The 12,723-nt window shown below is 31.9% G+C and overlaps 1 protein-coding gene across 2 annotated transcripts in view; it reads left to right on the forward strand.

The window, feature by feature from the left end:
* LOC148629718 (uncharacterized) overlaps window positions 1-9,495 on the forward strand; it is a 39,276-nt gene extending 29,781 nt beyond the window's left edge. For both annotated transcript variants that reach the window (XM_088556104.1, XM_088556114.1), the window contains exons 10-11: window positions 5,925-6,020; window positions 7,640-9,495. In XM_088556104.1, the coding sequence (XP_088412230.1) occupies window positions 5,925-6,020; window positions 7,640-7,762 (219 nt within the window). In that variant the 3' untranslated portion in view covers window positions 7,763-9,495. The remainder of the gene's footprint in view (window positions 1-5,924; window positions 6,021-7,639) is intronic.
* Window positions 9,496-12,723: the final 3,228 nt, after the last annotated feature.

Below are 12,723 nucleotides of genomic sequence, written 5' to 3' on the forward strand. Positions count from 1 at the left end.
AAACGTTTTGAAAGAGGTTTGGTGGTACATTTTGCAGATCCAGCTATGAAACGTTGTTTGTATGGATTCTTTTGAAGTTTAGGAATCCAGTACATAAACGGTAAATCACAATCACCGTCCTTGGTAGAGAGACCAAAAGATAGCTCAGATTTATGGTTTTCCACAATCTCTTCTTTGGAGAGAGTGGTAGCGGTGTAGGTCCTATCACTGCTATTATTTGCTATGTCTTCCTCTGATAATAAACATTGGATATAAAACGTTTTGCAGACAAAAACAATGTTGTTTTGGGCTTTGTCTGCTGGAACGACAACATACTTATCAAGTATAGTAGACAATGTTTTTGCTACATCGGGATCTTTGAAAACTGATGTAGCCTTGGCTCTCATTGACCTACTTAAAACCTTCATTCGTTTCAAAATTAAAGACCTCACGGCCTTTAACCACTCTGACAGAGAATCGATGTCTTCTTGTTCTCGTTTTATCCATTTTCTTGCATTGTCCTCGACGGCATCCATAAGAACTTCAAAGATATAATTCCAATTTATGGAGCGTGGTTCACGGTACTTGGGACCTTTAGAAAGGATATTACGCAGAGATTCGTTTTCGATAATGGTTAAATCTCCCGTAACGACGTGACCAGAAGGACCATATTTGAATGGAGAGGTTTTGCAAGAACATTCAGAAAATATGATTGGTTGGAAATAAATGAAGTTAAACAATACTTTGCTATATTATAAAATATATTCATTTTGGCTTGATGCTTAACTTATATATAGCATGATTTGATAAGTAAGCTTTAACAGAAAAAAAATATTTTGGCGTTATATTTGTAATTGACAGTTGAAAGTGGCATTATTTGATCTTGCTGTTTGCTTAACACGCATGCCAGGATAACCTCAGCAAATGCAGTGTATTCAATATATATAATGCTTTATATCATATTTATTACAATCACGAAACACTGCGTGCAATAATGAATATACAAGTGAACGCTCGGGGAATTATTGACACAGTTATCGCTGATGTTTATTTTAAGAAAATATAAGCAGCCTTGCTTTTTTCATAGTGTTTTGTGTTGATTGCTATTTCTTGTTCTAATTGGTTTGCTTCCTCTTCGAAGGTCGAAATTATATTCAATAAAAATAAGTATTTACTTCCCTTTTACCATTTCCAATGCTGAGTAACATTGTGATCCTCCAATCTGGATACATAAATTTCATAAATTCCTGAAGTAATAAAGAAAGTGTCCACACAAAAACCCTGTCATTGCTTGGTCACTCAATTGCACTGAAAGAAAGAACTCTTTCTGAGCTGCTTATTTCCATCTTAGCAACTGTGGAAAATACTAAGGTATCGTGATACTTGATCTAAAAAAGTGGCTTAAATGGGGTTAGATTTTGAAAATAACAGAGAATCATGGATTAAAAACACTTTATGTTGTTGCAGTAATCCTTCCACTATGTATACTATTAAGGCATAATTGGAAGAAACTTACTTTTGGGAAAAAAATCCGAATGTTACATCCAATATACAGATGATGAAAGCATTACTCTGTTACAGATCATGTGTGTTACCTAAAACATCATAGCTTGAAATTATGTGACTGCGGTCAAGACTGCAACTGTGTTTTTCACATGAAACATAGGATTTCAATTTAAATGTAAATATATGTTAATCTTTCATTGATCAATTAATAGGAAAACAAACTTCAACCATTTAACTTATATTTTCACTTGGATAGTTTGTTAGTTTTAATGTGCGAAAATAGATTTATGTCCATATGTCTTGAACATACGTTTTCTTTTTATCTTCAGTTCTTGTCGAAATTTACAAAATAGGTATTTTGTACTTTGATGCGAAGACTTTGATTTGCTTAATCACACCGTATTACTGACTTTTATCGTTTTTCCGACGCAGTCGCTATCGTTTCGCCTTTTACCCTATGACCTTAAAGACGCTCTTCCATGGAAACGCAAGTCATTTGATCAAAATTCTGTTTCCAGATTGGACAACGAATTGCTAACTTAGTGGGGTTCGAAAAGGGAAATTGAAATTACGTGCCATGCGTTATTTCCTGATGAAAATTACAAGTAATTTTACTGCGTCGGCTATCTTTTTTTAAAGATAGTACTTGTTTTAAAATCCGGCGGTTACGATATATTACCGTCTGCGAGGTGACACCGCATGTCAGATAAAATGCAATTTGTATTATTTTACTCATAGTTTTTGCATTTGTGTGGCTGATATATATGTATGACACCATAACAAACAAAATTTGTGAAGTTCATTGCTTCTAAACAAATTTCTGCTTAAAAATGCGTTTGTTTACGTTTACATGTGTTTTGAATCATTTTGTAGTTTTTATTTCAATAAGTAGCACCGTAATTAAAAATTCAACACATCTGCATACCATATGTATAACAAACAAAATGCAAAATTCGTAGTAATATCAATTAATTTACCCTCAATTTAGAGTTACCCGTCTGTTTTCATGATACCTCCAACCCTTCGTTCAGAAAAAAAGACGTAATGATACGGGCGAGTTCCTGCTGAAGATGCGATCCCTACAATCTTTTTGGAAACAATTAAAGCAAAATTATCTCTTCTGATTCTCTCTTGTCACTATATAATGACTAATGATGATCTTAAACTGATGTCTTATTGACTTATTCACCTGGTTGGATTGGATATACCAGTGCTAAATATTATATATTTTATTTGCCTTAAAAATGTGGGTGGTAGTCGAAAAAATCTTAAATCATGCGGAATATGGGTTTAGCTCTAAATAGCTGGGGTATTTGTATTTGTATTTGCTTTGTTTTTTATTTCGAAGTTACCGTAAAAATATTTCGCTAGGGAAGGGTAAAAAGAAAAATTCTGAAAAAGGGCTATATCATCATGAACTTATTTTCTACTCAGATCCTTGAGAATAATGTAGTATGACGTTTATTGCATATATTAAACGAAACTATTACCTTAAATACAGAATTGCTCATTTAAATTTCTTATAATATGAACAACAGAATCATTTTATGACCTAATGAAACAATTCGATTGATTTTAATTATGCTTATATTAAAATAAACTCAACTATTGGTTTTGGCGAAAATTGTCATGACTTTAATGAATTCAACAAAATCAACTTGTCAACAAACAAATGGTCTGTTGACGCAGGAACGAAATAGATATATTTATGCTCAATGACGGGCAACTATCATATAGTTTGTAAAGTCACCACCGGCCTACCAGTAGGACGATTGATATATTCCGCCAACACGATCTTTTTTCTAGATGCATTCTATGGTAATTCATGACGTTTTGTGGTTACTGGTGATACTGTTCCATCTGAAAAAGAAACCAAACAGCAGAAGGTATCGAAATAAAGGGTTTTGGGTAGGAGGGATTTCGATTGTATTCCTTTCAATATCAAACTGTGAATGATGAACTAATAACATTGCTATATAAATACAATTCCGTTGAAAGCGGGAAAAGTATATGCCTTTGCACGGACTTAATAGCACAATCGCTTTTACCGTTTAAAATTCATTTGAATGTCGCTTTAGCATTTAAAAATTTCAACTGAATGATAACATATAAGCGATGACAAATTGTATTAATGCAATAAACGAATTTAATGGTTGATTCATTAAGTTTAGATAGTACTAAATTCGTCCGCAGTTCATGACAAATATTCTGAATGGAAGCATCCGCCACTTAGAAGGTAAATGTCAATCTTTTAAACATAATAAATGTGGATAACGCAAATGCTGTGTATAAGGTATAACTTCTGAATCAAACTGAAACTTTTGGACGGTAAAAAGTCACCTTTGATGTAAATGATTCGTTGGTAATTTTATTGTCCTACCAACCCAGATATACAGTTTTATATATTAGATAAAAGACGATCCAACATTAAAGAAACGTCCGCATGTGAACTTATCCTTCCTGCATTAATCGTATCAATCGACGGGTTTTGATGTATCATGTAAATCGAAGGGTACCCTTAAATCAAGGGTAGTTTCTTTGATATCCTTCAACATTTAGCTTTTTGCGTCAAATGTATCAACAGAAGATTCATTATTTTTAATGTGTTGCGCTATTTTACAGAAATTAAAACATGATATGATTTTATATACATGATAAAGTAAACAAATTTATTTTTCACTCAAGAATATATTTTGAAAGCTACATATGGTATATTTTTTGTTTATTTTTTGGTGTCATACGTATAGCTCCATATATCAGCCACACATACAATGTTTGATTCCTTTAAAAAATAAGTAAAATAATGAAAATTGCATTTTATCTGACATGCGGTGTCACCTCGCGAACGGCAATGTATCATATCCGTCGGGTTTAAAAAATGATAAAAGTCAGTAATACGATGTGTTAATGTCAATTAATTTATGTAGAAAATTTTCTGCTGCTGCCGCTCAAGCATGGAAAAGTGTTTTCTTTCAACTCATACACTTTGTCAGATATTGCGACCGTTTCGCCGCGTTTCTAGCTTAATGTTATGGTGCTCATAGAAAAAAAAACAGATGAAGATGTTTCATTTCAAATCCTATTTCTAGAAGTTGCGACAATTTCAACGATTTCTAGATAGAACTTAGAGGCTTACGTAAAATCTAAGAGAACTAAGACACTAGAGTCTTCAATTAATAAGATACACGTTCTTACTCGGTCTTCACGATAATTGTCCGTTAATAATTTGTTAAACGACCTTAACTTGCAATAAGTAATCTTAATTTTTCAACAGACTTGATAACTTGTTCTTCAAGGAGCAGCATTAGTGGCCTGAAGTTCTAGCCTTTAGAAGCACTTAAGGTTACACCTGTTTTGTAAGGGTCATGTATTTCTTTCTTTTTGCGTTTTAATTCTACTGTGTTGTACGGGTTTTTCCTTCGTTCCGACTTTTTTATTCCCCGTGTTTATACAAATCATATTACTTCTTTTTGTTTTATGTACCAAGTTATCTTTATTTCACTGCAATAGATATGTTTTGGATGCTAAGAATATTCACAGTGAATTTACTCGTTTTCTACCTGATACAGTGATTTGAAGTCCTGTCCCCCTTTTGTACCGCATAAATTATGGTATTGTGCTATCAGGAAGTCCGTTTACTTTGTTGTCTTTGTATTGCTTTTTTACATTGTTAAGGGTTATTGGTCTTTAAACATCACAATGTCATGTTTGTGAGTGAATGGTCCGATTTTACACATCCATAAATTGTGGAAAATTCTTATACTTCCAATCTCTAACTATTTGCAACGTATCTATCCCTGTGTTTTTTTCTTTGAGACTCTCATTCAGTGAAATTGACATAAGAAAAGGCGGGGTGACATGCTTGTCAATTTCAATATTCGAAGTAAAAAAGGTTCAACTGATAACCATATCGTTTCAAAATTGTTAATTTGAAAACACTCTGTTGTGAACTAATCATCATGTACGGGAAGACGTAGATTGAAATTATACTACAATATTTTCAAAACTATACCGGAAAGCATAATAAGTCTTTATAAAATAATCTGTGGATATAAATCTTTGTAAACATAAGTTATTTAGACAGTTCATACTTCCAAGTTAAATACATAAAAAAAGTCTTATAAAATATTTCCTTTCCGGGGGCTTCTGAAGGTTTTTTTAATCGTCCATTGACCTGTACAGTATATGTGAAATGAGAACCATTGTCTTTGAATTAGCATTGTGAACGTAGTTGCTCACTTAATCAGTTGATGATAAGGCTTAAAATATCTAGGATTTTCTATCATTTTATTCTGATAATCATGTCGTGCTAAAATTCGTTTTTCTTGGATAAGATAGATTCTTCTAGAAAGAAGTTAAAAAAGAATAAACACAATAGATTTTATTTATCGTATATGTAGTCACGGAACCATTATTTGTCTTTTTATTGTTTATTGCAGGTGGAATCTCTAAGAAAAATCGGTCATATAGGAATAGCTGATTGCGGTCCTGCAATAACTTCGTCCAGACGATGGGAACGATATGGAGTATTCAGGGTATATGGACAATGACAGTTCATAATTGCATTTTTATTGAAATCATTTTATTACGAGCTTTATTATTTTAGAATTTTTTTTTTTTTTGCAAAAACATCTCTACAAGTAAAAGTATTCTATGAAATAGTATGAAAACTTATTTTTATACTGTGGTTTTCAAAAGTTTATAAACATTTCAAAGTTTTCTGGGGAGCATTGTTGAATCTGTTTTCATTTTTACAAATCAGAAATTAAATATGCTAATGGTTACGATGATAGTCGTAATTTAAGTGCTATAAAGAACCAGGCATGACATGGTACCCTTTTGCGTTATGCGTACCAGGCATCGTTTGCTTATAATGTACTAGTTGCACATTAGAAAATCGCTAAGTATTGACACGTAGCTCTTGCAGTACTGCATTAATCCCCCGGAGGGACACTCAATATATATTTTGTATCCAATATGTTCCGATAAACATGGTTACATTTTCAGCTGCATTGTCTGAAAACAAGGGGACCGATTTAACGGTCTAGAATTAGGTATAATCATTAGAAAGAGTAATCAAGGGAACCAAGGTTATAGTGGTAATCAAAGGAATGTAATCTTTGGAAAAAGACCAGACATGGGAAATAGACAACGAAGAACATAAAGTAACTAAAATCATACAAAGTAACAAAAGCATCTGGAATGGAGTGTCGTTTATTTGATGAAAACATTTTCAGAAGGAATCACTGGTTGATAATTGCATACTTTTCACTTAATTGATTATTAAATTTGTTATTTGAATTGATATGCCAATAAATCCTCTATATCCCCTGATTATATGACTCTGGCAAAGGGGGCTGTATTTTCAATCATTTGTCTGTCATGAAATGTGTAGAATCACCACAAATTGTCTAGTATGGTGTCAGGGTTTTGAACTACCTGAAAAACACTCCCGTCACTTGTCAGACCAAGCGCCCCCTTCCCCATCCGGGCATAATTCTTAGGAAAATAAATTAAGTTTAAACATGTATTATCCCTTCGTTATCTTGATTAAGTATTTATGTGGAATTTCAAAACTTCTTTGATAATAGTACATCAACAACTTCGTGAATTAAAGCATGTTAAGTATAAGCCCGAATGGCCACATTCGGTTGTTGAAAGAGTTATGTCGCACTCAAATTAATAGTCAGTGCTTTTCAACAAGCACGCGACATAAAGGAGGTAGGTAGGGTGGCGACTGATTCAGATTAACGTGCCCGAATGGGTTCTTATGCATATCTGATGGCTACTGCTTCTGTGAGATTGTACATTAAAATCCGAAAAAAAAACGTGCGAGACAAAACAGGGTCTGCTCAAACGATAAAACGTTCTCGCCCTGAAATGCTTGACATATCTGCAATAAAAAATAATAAAAGAAAACTTCACTCAACCAATTACTCCATCCCATTTCTACCCTACTCTGTTTCGAGCATATCTGTCATGGATATAAGACAAAAATCGTTATGGCTTTGAACGGGGCAATCTTGTTTTTAATCATGCAGTAGTTTTGACTAGAACAGATAAAGATAATGTAACTGATACTTTACTTAAAGGGTCATGTTTTTCTGCTCTGTTAATTGAAATTACTGATGTATGCTATGTATTCTTTTTATAGATAAGTGGTATGAATTCTCTTATCGTTCTTGCATACAAATTTGGAGTTCATCCAAACAAACTTGCAGTGTGGTATTATGGGGACCGGATCAAAAGAATCAAGACCAGACAAAAACAGGATTGAAAATAGATATAGATAAAAGGTATTGGTCCCAAGAAATCACTGGAATCGGGAGAGGCGTCAAAGCCATTTATGTATCTCAAAAGCTTGTTTTGTTTATATTTTGCTTATACGTTATACAATAATGGAACATTTTTTTAAACTTAGCTTTAAATAATTTTATTATGAAGTTAAAGTTATTATGGAGTTTTAATCATATACTTATTACAGGCTTGTTCTCTTCCTATATAGTCATTCAAATTATTTGCTTTTTGACAGTCACTCAAATAATAGGTTCTTTTGGTGGACATAATCAACAAAGACTGTCAGCAGTACTTTTGATTTCCTGGTGCGTTTTCAGAATTCAACTATCTAGAGCCAAAATTCTTTCCAGTATGTAATAGCTGCCTGATTACAATAAGGTTTTTAATTCCTCCATTGAATGTCTATAGTTACTCTTTGGATATTTACCTAAACTGCACAATAATTCAGGATTAACGATAGAACCAAAGCACAGTAAACTAATTGTCATAATTCCCAAAAGTAATATAACATATATTGATGCTGAGATTACATTATGTCTATGTCAGTAAAATTAGATCTCTAAAAGATTAAAATCTTCACGTACTTATTAAATTTTTTTATTAGTTTTTGTTTTTGTTTTTTATTTTGTTGTTGATTATTTTAAGTAATTAGGATAAGAAATATCAGAAAATTCAAGTTTTTTTCTAAAAAATCGTTTAAAGATAACCTGATTATATTAGTTGTGTTATTAATAACAGGAAATAAACTAGAAAAAAGTGAGCAAAGATCACTAACATATATCGTCGCTTAACCCAGTAATGAAAAAAGTTGTGTACGGAAGAATGGATAGACACCATAATCACTACATACCATCCACAAGGCGTTGGGTATACAAATAGCCAGTCTGGGTTACAATTACTTTTGTATTTATAACGAACACGTTTTATAAGTCAGTGCATCTTACTTCATTTTGTTTGCATTTTTATTACTGATCTTATGATAATGGCGTTATTTAATGATAACGTGGTTTACTTAAATGCTTGCTACCTTTTCATTTGATCATGAAATTCGGTATGGCTTTTGTATAAATAAGTATATATCATTTTAAAGCTGTTGTATCCTTCAATCTCTCTCACGCTCAGTACCACTAAATATAATTGTAGTTTTCTGTGATATTGAAATCAACAGACTAATCAACAAATTACCCATCAACGTGTTGTATTTAGCTTTAACCAAGTGCTATTTGTCGCAATAATTCAAACAGAAACGTTAAACTTCAATTGTAACTATCTCTTTTCGTTATGGATATAACATTGAATACACGTAAAAGGGTTTCTAGATATACAATATTAATCTCCTGTGGTACCGTCTTACCACGTATTACTAAGTCTCTTTTTGTTTGCCTTAATTGGAAAACCTTGTTGTTAAATCTATTATTATACGGAAGTCTCAAGCAACTAAACTTCAAATTATATATCTTACGATATTTGCCATAGTTATGATTTATTTAATGTAAAATAAGTGTTTCTTATATGTTCCCCAGAAAGTGTGATGCTTTATTCTTTTATAAATTTGTAAGTTATTGCCTCAAAGATAAAGATAAGCTTTATTTTTAATCATCTTATTGATTTAGAACTTATATCTTATATGAAATGTATTCACTGGCTTTCCAGTATCTGATTTTTATATTTGTCTATTAATGTATGTATATAAATAAAAAAAATCCTATACTAGTTATATCTCTTATTTTATGATCCATACGTAAAACGATTTAGAACTATCAACATTTTATGTATGATTTTAGTTACTTTATGTTCTTTGTTGTGTATGTCTTTTTTCCATGTCTGGTCTTTGTCCCTGGATTACATTCTTTTGATTACCGCTATAACCTTGGTTCCCTTGATTACTCTTTGTCTACACTCTCAAAAGTGATTAATAACATTTTTCTAAGTTGATCTTGTTAAGATCATTGTCTTTTCGGTATACAACTGGAAACAATTGCAGTCGTATAAACAGTTCATGCTGAAGTTTGCATGATACTTTTGTACGACTGCAATTGTTTGCGAACGTATCTAAACATACCGAAAAGAAAATGATCTTGTTATTGACTATGCGGTCGTATCAAACGCGAAGCATTTTATGTTTTTTGGTGGTTTAGTACAATGGTATTGTCTCTAACTTCTGTGTAAGAAAGATGGCATGAACAATTAGAATAATAGTCCTGTGCGACTGATGGACTGAATGATTTGTTATTCGAATGTATTATATTTAATATTCTTTCCATTCCAAATCAAATAATTGCTTGAATGATATTATTTGGAAAATGAAGTGAGTATTGTTAATATAATATTTCCGTTCTTAGTTATATAGCAAAAAGCCAAATTTATATTTGCCATGAATTGATATGGGTTCATCGAACGTAATGACACATTCAGGCTAACCGACTCCGAACTTATACTAACTATATGGTCCTTATCCCTATCCAATCCTTAGTAAATTCGGCTTTGGAATGACAATGCTCATATGCTAATATGGTGTGTAAAATGGTGACAAGCCATTCGGTTCGTAGATAAATGGAATTAATTACCCCATGCTGTATCTATTAGCAATGTTTGTTAACATGGTAACTCATTCCCGTGTCACACTACTGATGTTTATTATACCTCCTACATATGTAAACAGGATTGATCTTTCCACATACTAATCCGAAACCACTCAAGGAATTTTGATGAAATTTTATTGGAAGATTGGCTATCCAAATAAATGATGAGCATTTAAGAAACTAGATATTTTATGGTGCCTTCAAATAAAGAAAATCCAATAAAAGGTTTTAACATTTAACGCGTATGCCCAATACCCCGTTGAACACTCGAAGGGTTTTGAATATTTCCGTTTGTAAGGTCGGGCATTAAATGTACATTTGCATGCACAATTATTATTATTATTGGTCGATAAGTCCTTTAACGAAAATAATCCGTCTTAAGGATATAACATTAAAGTGACTTTAAAGCGGGGGTGTTCTCTTACTGATTTTGCAAGCAGCATATCTATAGTGTCTTTAATTTCTATCCTATTTCTATGAAACCATAGAACAACCTATAGCATAAAATGTTAGAGGATTTATCGATCAAATTTCTAAAAGAGAAAAAAGAGAAACTTTAAAAACTGATCGTTTAAATTCGAATATAATCTATATTTGTGCAAACTAGCGATTTTTGATAACACAAATTTCACACCTAGTAAAGTTTCATTATTCTATGGTAATGGTATTTCATTTGTAAAGTTATTTCCAAATCAACAGTTATTGTTGTGAATGATATCACTAGTAATATATCAAATGGAAAATTTCTATGATATATTCTTGCTGCGGTCGCATTGCAATAACATCTAATATCAATTATAGCTAATATCGGTATAATTTTGACTTTAACTATATTTAGTTTTAAACTAAGCACAAGTTTTCTTTTGTCCACATCATGACACAAACATACTTAATGGAGTACTATATTGTTAAACCACATAAAAAGAAACCCACCCACAATCTTTCTCTTGAGCTTGGTCTGAAATAATTAAAAACAACGAGGAAAAGACGTGTCTCATCTAGCAAAAAAATGTTGTCAATATTTACAGCTATAAATAACAAAATGACTATTCAGTTTAAGGTGGCTGAAAGTGGCCATCTTTTGTTTAGTTGAATTTACACAAATAGTTTGGATAGATTACTACACTCATGCATCACATTTCTTGTACGGTATAGCGTTTCATAGTCGTTGTTTCCTTCTTAATCAAACAGATTATGTTTAGATTATTGTATACATTTATGAGATATTGTGATCTTTGTCTTAACGACATCCTGTGCGTTAAGTAAACAACAAAAGGTTTAATAAAGTCAGAATTGGTCGATAGTATTCCAATATTCAATGAAGCAGTACCCTTTTCAATGAAAATCTTGTAATCACCGCAGAATAGAAATTAAGAAGATTATTGCAAGAAATACTGTCTTTTGAAACAAGGCGTTAACCGAGTTCGTCTATAATTTGAATAAATTATAGTTGTTTTTCAAGGCTCTGAACTTCCTCTTGAACCTAAATAAGTTTTCTATAGATTTGGCGCGAAGATTAAGCAAAAACGTTTGTGGTCCATGTGATACAAAAGATGTTTTACAATGATAGCGATGTTTATTTTCAATGAAAGTTTGAAAACAAAAATGCTTCTTTTCATCATTTGTAACGATACATATAGTTAAGAGATTGGCGTTAAGGTAAATAAAATATGTTCTAATGATATTTGTATGGTTAAAAGTTGAGAAAAGTTAGTTTAAACCATTTAAAGTACACACAAAGCAGTTTAATGTAGCAAAAACAGAAAAAGCTATTAAATGTTATATTAGCCTTCAACCACGGAAATTTGTACAATGGAAGTTTTAGCATAGAACAAATTTACTTTGCGAGAAAAATACGATAAAAGATGTCGTGATGCATTGCCCTGAAGGCTAATACATCACACAATAAATGGAAGTAAGCGCTAGATAAAATATTGTTACTAGACAAGCCAAATTTGATTTTGTTATTAGTGCTTGTTTATAACCTGATTTAGAACTTTTATCAAATTTTCACAACACTGTATATGGTGTTCTATCAAAAATAGAGAACGGTTATTTGTTATAAACTTGTTACGGTTTTGCTAAATAATTTGAGACGAACCCATTTCAATGAATTCTAAATGACGTCGATGTCATTAGTATTGTAATTTTAATTGACTACTAAACTGCATTTGTATAACGACGTTATTTTAGGTTTGAACAATGTTTACACAGTGACTTTTATGATGCATCACCAATTAATTACCTTACGTCAAATGATTTTTTCTTGTATTTTTTAATTTAAACTTTTGAGGTTTGTTTGAAAATTAAATAATTATCAGTTATTTTAGACAAACTAATGGATACTATTTAAGTAATT

This window comes from Perna viridis, chromosome 1 (genome assembly GCF_037379345.1).
Source record: "Perna viridis isolate PV_CMFRI_1.1 ecotype Kerala chromosome 1, ASM3737934v1, whole genome shotgun sequence".
Taxonomy (NCBI): Eukaryota; Metazoa; Mollusca; class Bivalvia; order Mytilida; family Mytilidae; genus Perna; species Perna viridis.